Source organism: Tiliqua scincoides, chromosome 3 (genome assembly GCF_035046505.1).
Source record: "Tiliqua scincoides isolate rTilSci1 chromosome 3, rTilSci1.hap2, whole genome shotgun sequence".
In the NCBI taxonomy this organism is placed as follows: domain Eukaryota; kingdom Metazoa; phylum Chordata; class Lepidosauria; order Squamata; family Scincidae; genus Tiliqua; species Tiliqua scincoides.
In genome coordinates this window covers 238,253,399-238,271,496 of record NC_089823.1, presented here as the reverse complement: position 1 = coordinate 238,271,496, position 18,098 = coordinate 238,253,399, and the positions used below count along the sequence as shown (strand labels likewise).

The following is an 18,098-nucleotide window of genomic DNA, read 5'->3' as shown; positions in this document are numbered from 1 at the left end:
AGACATCCTTGAATAGTGGAGTATAAAACTGGGTTCAGTTGACAGTATCTTCCATCTATGAGCATAAATCTGTTACTTATCTATGCAAAATAGAGGGCCACTTTTCATGATATTTGCTCATAGGAGACCCTACCCATGATGAAAATCCTAACATGCACAGGGTTTGTTGTCCTATTTATTTGCATCAGGCATAGTGTACTAAACCATTCTCTAGGCCCTCTTGTGCCTAAAGAGTCAGACCTAGGCAGGACTGGTTTCAGTTTTCAGGGGTCCCTGGCCAAAGGGTCCTTGTGGACCCTCACCTATACTGATTGAACCCCTGTACTCGCAGTGGTGATGGTTAGCTGGGTTTATTGAACAGTGGAAAGATAGTATTAGCAAGAGAGTAAGGAGAGAGTGGCAGACCACAGGTGATCCAAGTGGCAACAATAGGAGGAAGAGGAGCAGTGGGAGTGGAGAGTGCTGGTGATTCAGCATATTCCCTCATCATCCTCATAGCACTCATGCAGCAGACAGCAAAACAGCAGCAATGGCAGGAGGAGATGATGTAGTGACAGTGAAAGAGGTGGGGGAGGGGAAAGTCACCAGTGCCATGCCCTGACCTAGTGTTGCTCTGGTGTGACAGTACATCAGGGGAATTACTGATGTTTGCATTCCAGTCTCTCAGTGCTCAGCACCAGGGGGAAATTTAAATGAGTTTTGGAGAGGTAGGTGGCATGAATGGGCTCTCAGAATTTGTCTAGAGTGCCATGGGCTAACACCTGCTCTGCACCCAAGTTTGCCAGAGAGCCTGGTAATGTTTTAGGACACCATGCCTGGAGTGACACAAAGTTCCACATCATTCTTTGTCCCCTTGGGGAAACTTTCAGGGTCACGTCTACCAACTAAAATCACAGTATAGGATTGTCCAGACATTTGGCAAGCTGAGAGGAAGTGAAATACTCTCTGTCTCTATTTGTGAGTGTGTGCCTTCCTCAGATTTAAATTTACTTTTTTTCCTTCGCCCGGGCTCCTGTGGTTGAGTAACCTTTAAATAAGGGATTGGCAATCTATGATCTGTAGACTGGATTCGGCCTGCCACCCAAAGTCATCCAGCCTGTGCAGACCTCGGCTTGAGAGGCACACCAGACAGGGAATGGCGCCAGAGGGAATGGCGGAGTCGCCTGCCCAGGTTGCCTGGCACAGGGACTCTAGAAACCTGGGCAGACACCTCTGCAGTTTCCCATCTGGCATGCGGCAAACTGGGCAGGAGGCTTCATCTCCCAAGTTGAACTCTGCATAGCCACTTACAGGCGCTCTGCAACCCAGATGTTTGGAAATGACATGATGGCTCCATCGTCTAATGTCCCTTCCCTTTGCCTGAGAAGGTTGCTGACCCTTGCTTTAAATGAGTATTATAAAGAGATTCATTTTCAACTATGTAAAGTGATGCTTGACCTGGTCTCTGATGGTAGGTATCCAAGCATAAGGTCCCACTCAACAGTTGACATCCTAGCTTTAGTTTGTAGTTGACAGTTTGTTTCCCAAGTGACAGAAGCTGATGCAGTTGAGCACATAGTACTTCAGCTATTGGCTCCCTTCTCGCTGTCCTCCAAAGAGCTGCTCAATTGATGCCAAAATCTGTGTGCTGTCATTTGCTGCAGTCTTTTTAGCTGCAAAGTCTTTCAGCGTACAGTGAACCCTCAATTTAATGGTCCTCAATTCATTAGACTTTGGGAATTATGAACTGTTTCCAAGCTCTCAAAGGTCCTTTAACCCACAGCTTTATAGAGGACCCTCAGCAAAGCCAAAGGTGCTCTATAAGGAAGTGAAGAAGTCAGAAAGTGTGGGGACCAGGCTTGCTTTCCTTCCAGGGCTGTTGCTGAAGCTGCGGTTCTTCGTTTTTCCCCAGAACAGCCTTGGGAATAAAAATGTCTCCATATGTTGAGTGCCTGCTCTAAGGAAAAAGGGAGAGTACAACTTCAGCATCAGTCCTGGAAGGTAGATAAGCCTGCCCCCCTCCCAACCATTACCTACCTAGAGATCTCCACTGGTGCTGCAGCTCCTCTCTCCAACGGGGTTTTCCTAGAGCACCCTGGTGGGGAGCAGCACAGAGTGGCAATGCCAGTGGAGCTTTCTGATGTAGGGGCTTAATGGGCTAATGGGGTGGGGTGTCTGGATTTAATGGACTCTCCTTCCCTTCATTATTTTTATTTATTGATGCCACCTTTCCCCAGGAACAAGCTTGGCACTCAATAATAATAATAATAACTAGGTATTTATATACCACCTTTCTGGTCATCGGTTTACTCCTCTGACTTTATTCAAGGCGGTTTACATAGGCAGGCGTTTCTAAATTCCTCAAGGGGATTTTGACAAACATAGAGGTTCTCTCTTTCAAGAACCAACAACATTTCAGATGGATCTTCCTGGTTTTGGTCTCACTTCTGGCCTCCAGTTCTCTCATGCAGTCTGACAAGCAGTTCCATCTCTCACATGGAGGGCAGCCAAGATGCTTCTTGATCATATCAAGAGCAGGTGGAATCACTCAGTTGGGCTTGTCAGCTGCTTCAAGGTCTTGCCATTCTCAGCCGGTCAGGGAGCTGCCGGTGTCCTTGAACTGGCGACCTTCTGATGTTATCTTTGGGCTAACGGAGGCTCTACCCTCTAGACCAGCCCTCCTGCCCAAGGTGGTTTGCAACAAAATATTAAAACATGATACCAGTGGCATAGCTAATGATCATGTAGCCCGGTGCCAAGCTCAAAATGTTGCCCCAGCAGTGATGTCACAACCGGAAGTGACGTCACACCTGGGCTTTTTTAAAAGTGAAAATTGGGAGGAACCCACCTCCTCCCCCCCCCCCCAGCAGCTTGCCACCTACTTGTTCTGCTGCCTCTCCCCAGTCAGTTTCACAGCTAGGGCATCTATCTGCTACCTGGAGTCAAAAAAGATTTGTAGCCCCCCCCCCCACACACACAAAATCAAATTAATAAAGTAAACAAATAAAAAGTGTGCCCCAGATAGGTTCAAGACACTGTACTGGGGTGAAGACAGATTATTATCCTCCCCTTGCTAAATATAAGAGGGGTACCTCTTGAAAAAGTGCCTTTTACCCAGTTAGCAGGGGTAACTGTATTATGATACATGGAAATGAGAGCTGACTCATATTATTGGTTTCATGCTGTATCATGATAACATGTCATTGCAGCATGTCAATAACATCATAATATGTCACTGGTTCTCAGAACAATCAGTCTCATAGGTCGGTTTTGAGTTAAGAAAATTCACTTTTTGTTCCATAAGGCAGTTGTGTTCTCATTTTCTGGTTAATTGACCATAACTTTTGGTAGAATACAGATATTCCAATGCAGATTGTTTCATTGCATTCTGCATTAAATTACCTTTCCAATGATATATAACATGATGGTCTTAAATTATACATACCAAAATTTTTCACAATTTTGGTCACTAGTGTCAAGCTCAGCTTGTTGCCCCCCTAAAGCTTGATGCCCGGTGCAGCTGCTGCCCCCTGCACCACCTTAGTTACGCCACTGCATGATACATAAAATATGATACATACATATTAAAACATGATACATGTATAAAAACAATACTTAAAACCACAGTGGGCTTAAAAGCAGGTTTAAAATATCAAAACATCAAGCAAACAGAAGATTAAAAAGTCCAGCAGGCCTCCAAGATCCTCAGCTACCAAGACTTCCCACCACCCTACCCACCACTAAAAGCTATTTGAAATTAAATAATTTTCAAGCCCCTCAGAAAGTGTCCAGGAAGGGGGTTGATTGTAATTCACCTGGAAGGGATTCCACATTCAGGGAGCCACCACCCAGAAAGCTCTTTCTCTCACTTCTGCCCCCTTGCTTCAATCAAGCGTGGCACACATAAGAAAATGTAGGAAAAGCCCAGCTGGATAAAGCCAAAAGCCCATCTAGTTCACCCTCCTGTATCTCACAGTGGCCCACCAGATATAAGAACATAAGAACAGCCCCACTGGTTCAGGCCATAGGCCCATCTAGTCCAGCTTCCTGTATCTCACAGCGGCCCACCAAATGCCCCAGGGAGCACAACAGATAACAAGAGACCTCATCCTGGTGTCCTCCCTTGCATCTGGCATTCTGACATAGCCCATTTCTAAAATCAGGAGGTTGCACATACACCTCATGGCTTGTAATCCACAATGGATTTTTCCTCCAGAAACTTGTCCAATCCCCTTTTAAAGGCGTCCAGGCCAGATGCCGTCACCACATCCTGCAGCAAGGAGTTCCACAGACCAACCACACACTGAGTAAAGAAATATTTTCTTTTGTCTGTCCTCACCCTCCCAACACTCAGCTCTAGTGGGTGTCCCCTGGTTCTGGTGTTATGTGAGAGGGAAAAGAGCATCTCTCTATCCACTCTGTCCATCCCCTGCATAATTTTGTATGTCTCAGTCATGTCCCCCCTCAGGCGCCTCTTTTCTAGGCTGAAGAGGCCCAAACGCCGTAGCCTTTCCTCATAAGGAAGGTGCCCCAGCCCAGCATCATCTTAGTTGCTCTCTTTTGCACCTTTTCCATTTCCACTATGTCTTTTTTGAGATGCGGCGACCAGAACTGGACACAATACTCCAGGTGTGGCCTTACCATCGATTTGTACAACGGCGTTATAATATTAGCCGTTTTGTTCTCAATACCTTTTCTAATGATCCCAAGCATAGAATTGGCCTTCTTTACTGCTGCCGCACATTGGGTCAACACTTTCATTGACCTGTCCACCACCACCCCAAGATTTCTCTCCTGATCTGTCACAGACAGCTCAGAACCCATCAGCCTATATGTGAAGTTTTGATTTTTTGCCCCAATGTGCATGACTTTACACTTACTGACACTGAAGTGCATCTGCCATTTTGGTGCCCTTTCTGCCAGATGCCATTCTGCCAGATGCCTCAAGGAGCACACAAGACAACAGGAGACACAAAGAAGGGCTCCTTTGAAAGGGACAGGCTGGTCTGTAGGGGAAAAAGCAGAACTTCAGATACTCTGGTGGCCCCAAATCATTAACTCATTAGTCTTTTAAATTGAAGTCCTTTAAATTGATGAAGTGTTAGCTGTTTTTTTTTTTCTTTTGCAAGTTCAACCTCTTTTTAACAACTCTGCATCCCTAATTATTAACTACTATATAACTACTATAAGCAACTGCTTTGGCCAGAGATCTCTAGAGCAATATTTGGAGTGATGAGGGGCAGGTGCTTTGTGTTTGCTTCCTGCCAGTTAGCTGGTACATGATTGACACATGCTACAGTTCTGTATTTTACCAGCGGCAGTCCAAGGGCATGGAACTGCAAGAGTTACAAGACTTCAGACACCACACACCTTCCTCCAATCAGTTCTTCCCTTGGCTTTCCAGTGTAGTTCCAAACAAGCCTCAGGTGGCAACTGGAATGTACAGGAAGGCACATAGGTGTGAAGACGGTCCTTGAGGTATCCAGTTCCAAAACATTTGCAGCTTTAAAAGCTCCAACCAGCACCTTGAATTGAGCCTGGAGAGAGATTGGTAGCCAGTGCAGTTCCTGCAAAATTGGGGTGTCTGTTCATATAGCGTTTTCTTGCCAGATGTAATGGTGCATAATCCATGCTACATGTTCCTAAGCCACAAATGTTGGGGGTGGTTGTGCCAGGAGAACCAAGGACAACATTCATGGTATCAGCAGGATAGGGAGTTAGGGGAGGATACACCTGTTACAAGAAAGAAAGGAACACTGAGAGCACAGCAGGTCTTCAGGAAGTAACCTATGAAGCATCTGTCTGGTTTCACTCATGTTGAAACTCATTCTGTAACCTAGTGCTCTTCACAACTAGGGATGGTGAAGGCTGCTGTTGCCTTCTCTTCTGGAAATAAGGGGACCCTGTTGCTCCTGATTTTAGAAATGGGTTATGTCAGAATGCCAGATGCAAGGGAGGGCACCAGGATGAGGTCTCTTGTTATCTGGTGTGCTCCCTGGGGCATTTGGTGGGCTGCTGTGAGATACAGGAAGCTGGACTAGATGGGCCTATGGCCTGAACCAGTGGGGCTGTTCGTATGTTCTTATGAGGAGCCTGAATTGAATGGCTTCTTTTTAATTTGGTTTGCATGCAATCTGCACACCCAAAAAGACCCAGGTGCTATTAAAAGATGCTTTGAATTCTTCTTCCTGGTGCGCTCTTCAAAAACTTATACTGGTTGTCACCCAGCGTTCGTAAAGGAAGTTTGTGAGCAGCACCTGCCCCATTCTCTGCACTGCTGGGGAATGAGTTAGGTTTATTGAGGAGTGTGCCTTCCCGGATCTACAGATTTGCTTTTAAAGCCACACACACCTACCAGAAATGCTAAACTTGAGGCGGTTGTGTTCCACTTCTTTTGAGCTGGTGTGTGTAAAAAACAGACGTTTCTCAGAGTGGCCATTTGTACAAATAAATACCTTTTGAGACAGCGGATAAGACCTGCTTCCCAAGCAGAGTCATGCACACACCCCAATCTCAGCACAGGAACCTACAACTGAGTGGTTTGGTGTGCAGAAATCCTAAAAGCTAATCTGGATAATGATGTCCTTCAATCCTCTCATCAATTCACCATTAGCAGAAAAGCGAAAAGTCCAAACATGCCAAACTGCTAAGTGCTAAAATGCCATGCTAGGTGGGTCCCTATGCAGGATCCTATTCTCAAAGACCAGCTTTGCATTGCTGAGCAAAATGCAGTGCAGCTTGTGGGCAGCGCCCTTTCATTCCAGTGGGGCTTTTTCTTTCAATACTGTAAAGCCTCTTCCTGAAAAACAAGAGCCTGTTTTCGCTCGACCACTAGAGGCAGTTGGTTTATAAAGTCGTCTGCAAGATCCTTATAATTTATAAGAGGCAGTTTGTTTATTATTCAGTTATGTATAATTGGAGGAAAGACGTTTGGAAGTTTCTGTGTGGAATATGGATGACTTTGAACTGAACTGACTGCGTCGTGGATGCTTGCATGGCTGCTAAGACTGTTGCTAATTTTTTTTTCTGTCTGTTTTCCCTTCCTGCTCACACTTTGGACAGGACAGTCTCTGTTCCCCTTCTGACATTCTTCAGCTAAACCTCAGCGTTAAAAGGACAGTAGAATCTCTTCTTTCTCTGGGGACAGATTCAGAAGAACCCAATCTTGTGTCCCTTTCCACTCAGCTATGTGGCTTTGCGGCGTTTTACTGTGCTCTGATGGCAATGCTCTGTGTGTTCTATCGCTGGGTCTTTTTCTTCTAGCTGAAGCTCAGGGGTGTCATGGACTTGCTTCAACTCTTCCAAGTTATTGGTAAACAATCTGTGTTTCAGCTGAGAACTTTCTGTGTGTCAGTTTTTCCTGGTCCACCAGCAACCTGCTCGGCACAATGCAGAATAGACTCTTTGCAAACCCTGTTGTTAATTGTGACTTCTTCAGTCAGTTAACTAAGTGGTCCAAGGGTTTTGAATTGTGTGGCTTAGTAACAATTCCCTGTATGATTGAAATACTTTATGCAGATGCAAAAAAAATGTCCTATAGACATTAGTTTACTTATTGCACGGTTCTGAATTTTTTTTTTTAGAACAGGAAAGAGCAGAATATCCACTCTTGTGCATGCAAACCCCACTTTCTTGGGGTGGGCAGGTAGATATTAGAATTCATGGACCATTAAAAAAGAAAATCAGGATGCTGTGCTGAAGGAAGAGATTCCATCTCCCTGACTGTAAAATTTTCCACTTGAACCTCCTTTGGTTTCATAAGGATTTAACCAACTATGAAATGCTTTTTCAAAGTCTTCTCCACAAGCACTAAAAATAGAATCAATCCTTTTTAAAAACAGAGAGTGGAGATTGCTCAGGGTTCTTCAGATGCTTCAAGCATATGCATCAGGGACCTCGTTTTCTGTAAACTGTGGTATCGCCCCAGCCATTCTGATTCAGAAGACTCCTTCATGTGGCTGGGTCACTCCTACATTTGCAAAGCAGCGCCAGGCTGTCCAGTAGAACATGAAACTGCAGGTTTTTAGAGCAAGTCCAGCTGTAATTCTGTGTGGCCTTATCCATGCAAAAACCCCTCCCACATGAAGGGTCTGTGGAGGTAACACATGTAAAAGACTGCATCTCTTCTGAGATCAGGAAAGCCACGTAGTTTTTCTGATAATTAAGATAGTAATCTTTGGGAGTCCCTCTCTGACCTCATATTGCTCCAGGGTGAATGATGTGCATGGCCAGATTTTTGTACAGATGACCCAACAGAGTCACATGTGCACCAGCAATTAGTGCTGTATCCAACAACCACTCTTGCTTCACAAGTCCCCCACTTCCTATCCAACTTTGTACAAGTGTGCCAATGTCACTAGTATCCTTTTTCATTAGGATTTCCAATAACTCAAAAAGAATTGCAGGCAACACTTCTAGAATTGGACCTCAGTGCATTTTCATGTACTGCTTAAGAATGTGACTTTCTTCTTTTTAGAAATTGCACATTACTCTCAGCTTGTGTTAAAATATTGGCTTCCCATTAAGAAGTCATCGCCCTGTTGGAGGAGCTGCACCTTATCTGAGATCTTGTCCATACTATTTGTTCGCTATCTCTAGGTTTATTTGCTGCTTTTCTGTTTATCAAAATGATGTACAAATGTTGCATAACCAGTGTACAGCAAACTGGACAATTCCTGTTCTTGTCTTTGTTCTCATTAGGGATGGGAGGAGCTGGGATCCAAACTGTTCTACAGGAACTCACCCAGTTGTTGGGGAGGGAGGGTTGAATGGATCCCTGGTCACTGGAAGTTCTGCTGAGCCCTTTGAGATCTCACCCGACAATTACCCACATGCGTTCAAGCTGATTTCTTCTGTCATAAGGGCTCGAAACATTCTTAAATTGGGCATCATTTCAGGATGCTTGATTCTTGTGATACCAAATTTCCTGCTCCCATGTGTGATCCCTCTTGTTGAATGCACACAACCCAGCTTTAGAATGCTTAAGGTAATTTTAACAACTGTAATGTGAATGCCTCCTTGGCCTACTGGCTATTCAGCAGCTGCCTTGGTTGGTGGGAGCACCAGGACTCCCCTCCTTTCAGCCAGCCTTGCAGAATTGCCTCCTTGACTCTGCAGTCTACATAGCTCAGGAATTGTCCAGACTGAAACTTCAGCCTTTTTTTAGCCTGTCTGTGCACTCTGCTGTGCTTTTCTCAGGGAGACCTTTACTCAGAGCACAGGTGTTTGCCTTTTGCCTGGTGCAGGTGCAGTTGAAAAGGCAACAGCATCAGCATTGCCTTAGCCTGGCAGTTGTCAGCCACCAGCAGGGGCTCTTTAGAACTCCTCCTTTATGCTTCATTGTGGTTATTTGCTGCAAGGAGGTAGCTCAATAGTGCAACATCCAAGAACAAAGCAGGGTTTTCTGTTTTATGCTTTGAGAATGTGCTCTCTTAGCCACTGCTGTAACCAAATGCAAGTTAGGCACACGTCTTGAATTTGGAATGAGTGATGACAGGAACACGTGGCCAAGTTGCACCCATGTTGGAAAATATGGAAGTTGAATGTGTCTAATTATTGGTCTGTGGAAGACATGGACCCCCCTCTCTCTAACCTTGTTGCTGCATGTGTTCCTAGTTCTCAAAACAGGTTCTCCAATAAACATATAACTGACCAGGGTGCTGTAGGACGGTTGATTGGTAGAAGAGGAGGGGTCCTTGGTTGGCACATTGCTAGCAGGACACTTCTGATCCTGAAGTCTGTGGCTGTTGTATTGTGGTGTTGCCTACAGACTCCTTGGCACTCATAATGAGTAAGTGCCTTTCTACACAAGCCACTTCCCTCCAAATTCCAGACTCAATCTTGCAAATTATTATTATTATTATTAACAGTATTTATATACCGCTTTTCAACTAAAAGTTCACAAAGCGGTTTACAGAGAAAAATCAAATAACTAAATGGCTCCCTGTCCCAAAAGGGCTCACAATCTAAAAAGATCCAAAAGAATACCAGCAGACAGCCACCAGAACAAACACTGCTGGGATGAGATGGGCCAGTTACTCTCCCCCTGCTAAAAAAAGGAGCACCCACTTGAAAAAGTAGTTCTTACCCAATTAGCAGGGAAGCAATCCAAATGGGTTGGTTGAAGCAGCCACATCTTTAGCTGGTCTAAACTAGCTCTGCTAAACTTGCCTTGTCTATGCCTTGCACACAAATCTCCAGTCCTGCCAATTTTTAGTTGGGGTTTATGGCAGCAGTTGGCTGGATTCATGTAGCATTCAGGTTGAGTGTCCAGCTTTCAGCCAGGGGGTCTGCTCAGAAGGCCAGAAATCACAAACCTTGTGTACCTTTCTGTATGTGAACAATACCCCATGTAGCCAGGCCGGTACACTGAATGCCTACTGAAGCCACATGCCTTCATGCAGGTCTGTGTTGACTCTGCTCTGAAAATTATTCTGTGCCATGAAAAGCTGAATTCTGCAACCTATATAAATTAAGCAAAATTGGCCTGCTTCTTTCTGGGTTTGTTCACCATGGAGAAGGACAGTAGGTTCTTGGGAGAACTGAAGCACAGGTACTTCCACCAGCCACTGGGATTCAGCTTCAAGAGGCATTGCCCTCCATACTTGCAGGCATATCTTCAGTCATGAGGGCTAGAAACCTCCTTTGTTTTTTAAGTGCAAGCTGAGTTCCTCAGGCACCTGCTTTCAGTGTACTTTTGTACATTCTCTTCCTACAGAGTTAGCATATATTGTACACAGTCCAACGTACCAGGACGGTTTCGTTGAAGTCTGGATGTAGTGATTGAATGCAAACAGTTCTTCGATGCCTGTTAGTTACTGTGGTGATAATTGAACTATTCACTGCTAGTCAAAATGGTAGCTCAAAGAGGGATCACTGTGCCTCACCCAGCCCATAAGTGAATGTTGGGTATATCTTGGCATGGCTTAATACTTTGGGGGGAGGGGGCAGCGCAGGGCACTACTTCCTGTGCTTCTAGTTTGGCACTGCAATAATGAACCTGACATGCCAAAGCTACTGGGAGAGGCTTGCCCACCAAGGATGCACCAAGGAATTGGCTCCCTGCTAGAGGTGCTTCAGTGTGTTGTGAAAGAGAGATGTGGTTAACTTCTGTTTGATCTGACATGCAAGTGCTGAAGCATCTGATCTGACTCCAGCTCACAGTGTTGTCACTGCAGGCTAGATGCATTGATTAGTCGAGCTCTGGTCACAGTCGCTGGACTAGCTGGGTGCCTTCCTGGGGGGCTCTGACATCAAGAGGTGGTGGAGGTGCAGGCACCTGCCCTCTGCTGAACACTGTACCATATCAGTTGCAGTTGCCTCTCAAATAGGGTCATACCAGGAACCCTGCAAATGCCTTTTGCAGTGCCTTCTTTCTGCCTTCCAGTCTGTGCTGCAAGGAAAAAAGGGCATTTGGCATTTCATAATCAGTGGCAGCTCCTTGCTTGGAACAGACACTTGCCTGGAAAGAGTGCTGCCACCAGTGGCTGGCTCCCAGGATTTCCCATGTTGCCTGTCCTTCTGTAGACGGCTGATTGACGCTTTCATGTCTCCGTATTGGCTAAACTTGTTCTTCAGGATTGTCCCACTGGTGTCAAGTTCCAACCTCCAGTGGTGCTTGCCTTTCTTGAATTTTTTTCTGGGGGAGATGTGCCTTTGGAGGCAAGCAAGTGCGGCTGGTTTGTGGACAGTGCAAAGTTTGGGTTCCATTGAGTTCCATTGTGTTGAGTAGCACCTGCTCTTGCATACCTTTCAAGATAAGCACTTGATGCGCTGCCAGTACCAGTCAAGGTGCTAGAGCTTTAGACAGATAATGGGCTCCCTACACTGGGCAGCGCAACGTATGGAGAAGACACAGAACAGGTCACCTGCCTGCAAACTCCCCAGAATTGTTTGACCGTAAGAAGGAATCGGAGAAATATCTTTGCAACTCACAGCATTAGCGCCCCAAAACTTGCTTCTCAGCTTTTGCCCAGAGCTGCAAGTTGAGCAGTTCCGATCACTGAATGTTCTAACTTTCCCCGTCTTCCCTTTCACTGCCCCTCCTGTGGCATCAATCCACCTGTGCTGCTTGTGAGTGTCCTCTCAGCACCCACCCTTCCTACAGTGCCTCCCTTTGCCCCATCCTATACTGGGATTTCTGGGTAGAAAGCTCTTCCCTCTGCCTCTTGGTGCTTAAGATGCATGAGAGAGTGCATGTCCACAGCTGTAGTGTGATCTCTTGGGTTTGAATCCAGCTTAGGCCAGTGCTGCAGTACTCACAGGTGGGATTGTACACCTGAGGATGAAGCAGGTTGCTGCCTGCAAACACCGGCTCAGCTCTCAGTCATCACTAGTCTATTTGGTGCTGCTTTATGCTGCTGCAGGCCAATGCCTGCCACTCTTATGCATTCTGGGAGCATTTTGGGGGGGGGGGCGCAGAGGTGAAGTCCTGGACCTCAACTCTGTACTCCTCTTATCAGAAACGTCTCACATCTTGTCTCAGGACTTCTCTCAACTCAACAGAGTTTTGTTCTTGGGCAAAAGGGTGAGGCGGGGTGGGTCAGCCTCCACCTTGTCAGTTTGCAGGAGTTGATTCTAAACTAGTCAAGGCAACAGAGCGCCTCAGTTATGTGAATAAAATGGCTTGAAACACTATATTTGTATATATATATTTTTAAAAGCTGTTTCTAAATGGGGATATTTTTAGGAATACTTTATGAGTAAAATGAGTGGTTGTGAGAATAATACAGCGGCTCAGAGAAACAGACTTTCCTGATCATGTGTTGATTGAAAGGAAGAGGGAATGTTGTATGTGTTTGAAAAGGAGAAAGCAAAGCAGTCCTTCCTCTGGCATTGACCCCCACGCCCCATCCCAGGCTCATCTGGTCAAAGGCAGATCACTCAGGGAGATCTGATCCTGTTTGGCCATAATAGCATGTTATGTGCTTTTGGAAGTAGCAACACCTGGCAACTAAAGAGAGTGGAGTTTTTTGGGGTCGTTTCTGTCCACCAGTCTCTCCTCATTCTTGTGTTTGTACAATGAAAATGCTTTTTCTGGCTGGTGCTCTACTAATTTTTCATATTAATTCCTCCATTGACTTGGTTTAGTTTAATTTAAGGGGAAAAAACAATGCCTTCCCTTCTTCACTTTGTACTCCTTTTTTAACATTCTCCTTTTTATATTTCTGTGTGTCTGTGTGTGTGTCTGTGTGTGGTTTTTTTTGTAGTGTTGATTTAAATAAAATAACTGCCCCAGAGTCTGACTGGCTATTTATTGTTCACTGTGTCACACATACTGCTGCTTGCTTAATCCAGAGTTAGGCATGTGATGAACCTCAGTTGCATACCATTTTCATGAACATGTTGCCTAATTACATATTGCAGCTACACTGGGATAGTCTTGCTGTCATATTGTGACCTTCAGCTGCTTAAAAGAGTTGGGCCTTGGGTAGGGGGGACAAGCAATCTTGTCATTGGCTGAGCAGCGGCAGGTATTGAAAACCAGACATGATGTTTGCTTCTGTCTGACCCTTTCACATGTTTGACCGTCACATCTTTCAGTGTGTCCCACAAAGGCCCAAAAAAGTGAGTCTAGGATTTTAACAAAATCCTGCAGGCAGGCTCTTTTTGAGACTTGGAACTGAATGTTCACTGGAGGAGGCTGCTTCCTTCCCAGGGCACCCTGTGTTGATGTCACTTTTTTCCCATTCTAGTGTGCTGTTTGTCCATGTAGATACAGCTTCTATCTTGTATGAGGGCATAAAAAGGGCCTGCCTAGACTCTTTAAAAGGGAGAAAAAGCACATAGAGGGCCCTCTTGTCTGTCTCCTTCCCCTGGTATGGAAGTTGCTCTCCAGGATCTCAGGCCAAGGAGACTTTCTCAGCTCAGATATTTGAGATCATGTTAAAGGTTGAGATGCTGGGGACTAAACCTGAGGTCTTCTGCATGTGAAGCACATGATCCACCACTGAGCTGTGCACCCATTTTCTTCATGTTGTTTCACTTTTAGCAAGCAAAAAGCATCATTTAATTCATTTAATTTTGGGTTTCTGTGTTTGTTCAGTTTCTTTTAGCTTTCATTCCTTTTTTCCTTTGTTTTTCTTTTTTGTTGTGTTTTCCGATGTAGGAACGATTATGTTTGCCTCTGCATATTTTAGAAGAGAGAGGGTTGACGCGGGTGGCAGAGACTGTACGGGCGCTTCTGGAGCGTGCCCCCCCCAAACAGCACCACCACCACCACCTCCAGCTGCAGCAGCAGCAGCAGCACTTGGCTGCTGTGTAACGATCCGGAGGCCTTGTTTTTTCCTTGGCAAGCTGAAGAACACCCGGACTGGGCTGCTGGGGCGGCGTGTCCAGACTCTGGCAACATGGGGTTTGAAGAAGGAAATCTGTATCCAGGATTCCTGATGGGAATAATTTTGCTTCTTTTCTCCACTTTTTTTGGAGGTCACAAAAGTTTCCATTGAACTTTAACGAAACAAGCAAAAATAAGTAGAGAAGTTTTTCTGTAGTGGGTGGGCAGGAGTGAGGAGGGTCTCACCAGGAAACCACTGGCTTCATTTTAAGACCTGACTGCAGTACAATTGGGGCAGCTGGGAGAAAACGGTGGGAGGACAGACTTTGATCTCAGAAACGTGCATGTTGGAACACAGTAAGCTCCCTAGTATGATTCATTCGGATAGGAGCAGGCATTTTGCAATGTGCTCGTTTGTTTCAGCAAGACCTGCACATGAAATGGTTTGATAAATTGGGGCCAGTATGAACTTGCATGGACTCTTCAGCCTGGACCACTGAACCATGACAGTACGTATAGTGAGGATGCTCATTTTCTAGTTTCAGCATCATTCCTGTTGGATATCTGGGTAGGAATAGTTCTCAAACATGCAGAGTGGGGCTCTAACTTTTGGTGCCTCTGTCCCTGATGAACGAAGTGACACCATCCTGTTTAAATTAACTGTGAGGTTCCTTGAAGAGTGAGATAGCGGTTTTTGTTGTACAGATATAATGTCCATTGTTGAACTGAAAAGAGCTCTTTTTCTTTTAAAAGTAAAGAAAGCTCTTGACTGGTGGAATTCAAAAGCAGTTTTTATTAACTGAAGGAAGCAGATCACTTTGAAATCAACACAGGCTGCCATTTTCTGTTGTAGAAAACAGATGGTAGTTGAATTTGAAAGAATGGGTTTTTTTGTGGGGGATTCCCTCACCATCTACTCTCCCCCTCTTATCATTTTCCTTTTTGTGTGTACAAAAAAGGTAACTTCTTCAAAGAACCAGGTGAGCACCTTTTTGCTTGAAATTACACCCTGCCTTGACAATACAGAATATAGGAAGCTGGAATATCAGTATCGAGCACAAACAATTCACGAAAGCCAGTCTACAAGTTGGAATCTGCTCATAGCTGCTGTTCTGGCTGGCTGCTGCAGTCCCCCCTGGTGTTTGCTGCCCATCCCACTTCGTTGTCTTGAAGAAATGTGGGCTCAGCCACTTGGGAGAATTGCTACTACCACCTTTTGCCCAAGGCAGATTCCGTGGCATGTACAGCTTTGGAAATTTCCTTTTGAACCAAGCTTCCATATGTCATTACTCACAGGGTACTTCCAAGCTGCACTTATTCTGGGGGTTGCTGGTAGTGTTACTCCCACAGTACAGACCAGTGTTGAAGCCTGCACTAATTTTGCTGGGCATCCACACAATGAGAGGAAGTGTGGTGAGAGTTGTGTAGTAGTCAGTGTGTTGCTGTGTGAGCCATCCATGCAATCATCTCCAGGAGCTATACTTTTTGGGGAGCTTCATTTTTCCCTAAAAGTGGAGCAGCCTGCAATCCAAGAGTTTTTATTGTCACAGAAGATGCTTTCCCAAGTGGTTGCCCTGGATAATCAGAACAGCAAACTCTCTGGTGAATGCACTCTCAGTATTGAGTTCAAGGATGTTCAGATATTGAGGAAGGCATTGCCCTCAGCCTGGATTCCTTTAAGTCCTCTAAAACGAGAAATAAAAAAAGCAAAACGCTCTTTAACAATGGAATTAGGACAGTTTGTATTCCATATCTGGCCTATTCCTAAGAGACCAGAAAATATTGAGGTCAGTTGATGGAAGATGACATGAGGAGGAGAAAGAGTAGATGCTTGAAAATGGCAGGCAGCTGATTTGGGAACAGCACTCCAGACTTGGTTGAGCTTTCTTGGTTGAGAAGTGTGGTTCTCTCCCAAAATGTCTCAGAGCAACCTTGTTAGAATCAGAGCATGAATGTGCTTCCTTGCAGTTCCTGTTTATTCCACTGGTCACCTTGTGCTCTCTCCCCTCACTTGTTTGACACTCCTTTTGGATCCTTTCTCACAAGTGTTTCCCTGCCTGGTTCCTGTTTTAGTGAAAATCTCCTCCGATCTGTGGTTTCCGCTGCTGTCCTTAAACACATGAAGAATATTTTAAGCAAATTAGTAGCATATGGTTGAAATAATTTTCTTTCTGCTCTGGAAGTTTCAGGGTCTGCCTACTCTCGCTCCCCCTTGCAAACATCTTGATCTGGTGTTTTGTGAGTGGAGCTCTGCAGACAAGGAGCACTTAGAAATATTGCATTAGATGAAGGGGAAGCATTGAGGCCATTTCCCTGTTTGCTTGAAAAGGCTCAGGATAGATTTTTGTCCTGCCTGGTTCTGGCAGTGAAGTGGTTCTTCCTCAGGCTTTTGAAGGGGTATAATGGAGTTCTTTTGAATTCTCAATACATGTGCTATTAGGGCGCAATCCTAACCCATTTTCCAGCACTGAGGTAAGGACAAGGTAAGGGAACAAACATTGCTTTACCTTGAGGAGGCCTCCGTGACTGCTCCCCAACTGCAGGGTACAGCATGCGTCCTACTGGCACAGCTATGTCTGTGCTGGAAAGTTGGTTAGGATTGTGCCCTTAGTTACATATTTGTGCAGCTTGTGATATATGTCTTGATGTTCTTTCTCTCTGCTTTACCAGCCTTTAGCAGCCCATTTAATACACATCTCTGATCTTGTGTTATTTATTCAAGCCAGCCCTACTCAAGACGGATAGAAGCAAACTGATGCTTGAGTCCTTTGTATTCTTATCTAGGAATAAGCTCCACTGAAAATGGGGAAACTTCCGTCTGAGTAATGGTGCCTAGGATTGTGCTGTCAGTGTAGCAAAGCTGATAGTAGACAGATACTTAACTAGTTTCCCCCTACCTTGCCTCAGTTTGTAACAGTTTTGGGACTTCATTCCAGTCACCAATAAATGGCAAGTTGATCACCGCCATCTCCTCCCCATTTGTGGTCAGTCCTGCAACTGGTTTTGCACAAGGAGCTTGATCTGTGTGCTGTTTTTGGTTGGAAAGGTGTGTCCAGGCAGCCCAGTTGTGAAGATCAGTTTTTGCTGCTGTGATGCATATAGTAACATGTCCTCCTTCAGTTGGTGTGCCATCCAGTGCTTGCCAGTGGGGCAGAACACCACCCCATCCTCCCTCTTAATCTCTATAAATGCCTGTACCAGAAAATCAAAACATGCTATGCAAGAGGACCTGGAACACTGTCCTGCCACTGACACACAGCTGCCTTTGTGTGGTGTATCTGCACCATGCTGTCAGTGTACAGCCGCCATGGCAACAGCAGCAGCAGCTGCAATCATGCTTAGGATGGTGTTGGGATGGTTCCCATTTTAGCAGCACCTGTTATGTCATCGAGGTGGTGCAGGGCTCTCCCTGGGCACACTGCAGGAAACGAAGATTATAGTTGCATACCGAAGTCTCTCACGAACCTGCATCCATTCTGTTCAGCAGATCTCTAAAAGGCATTCCTGTTCCATGCTGCACTTTGTGTAACTTTGGCAGCTCAACTCTTCGGTTTCATGAGGGCAAAGGGGCCACCTTGAACAGAGGTTAATGGTGTGAATAAATCTGGATCTTTTCAACCTATGGGTTGTCTTTAACGTATTATACCAAAAAGATCACTTAAGTTTTATTGCAAATCTAAATGGCTTGGGAATGTTTGTGTGTTTATATTTATGTGCAATTTTTCCTTGTATTCCGTGAAAAGAAGTGTTTAAGGAAAAGTGTATAGAATTTTATTTTTTGTGTTGAAGCAACAACAGACAGCTATCCTCCTCTCCTGGAAAATTCCTGGAGGGGGAATCCTCT

At 45.2% G+C, this 18,098-nt stretch overlaps 1 protein-coding gene across 3 annotated transcripts in view; it reads left to right on the top strand.

Annotated features, from left to right (window-relative positions):
- The window catches only part of LRCH3 (leucine rich repeats and calponin homology domain containing 3), a 78,849-nt gene extending 61,628 nt beyond the window's left edge, over nt 1-17,221 (top strand). For all 3 annotated transcript variants that reach the window (XM_066622611.1, XM_066622610.1, XM_066622609.1), the window contains one exon: nt 14,087-17,221. In XM_066622611.1, the coding sequence (XP_066478708.1) occupies nt 14,087-14,242 (156 nt within the window). In that variant the 3' untranslated portion in view covers nt 14,243-17,221. The remainder of the gene's footprint in view (nt 1-14,086) is intronic.
- The last annotated feature ends 877 nt before the right edge of the window (nt 17,222-18,098 follow it).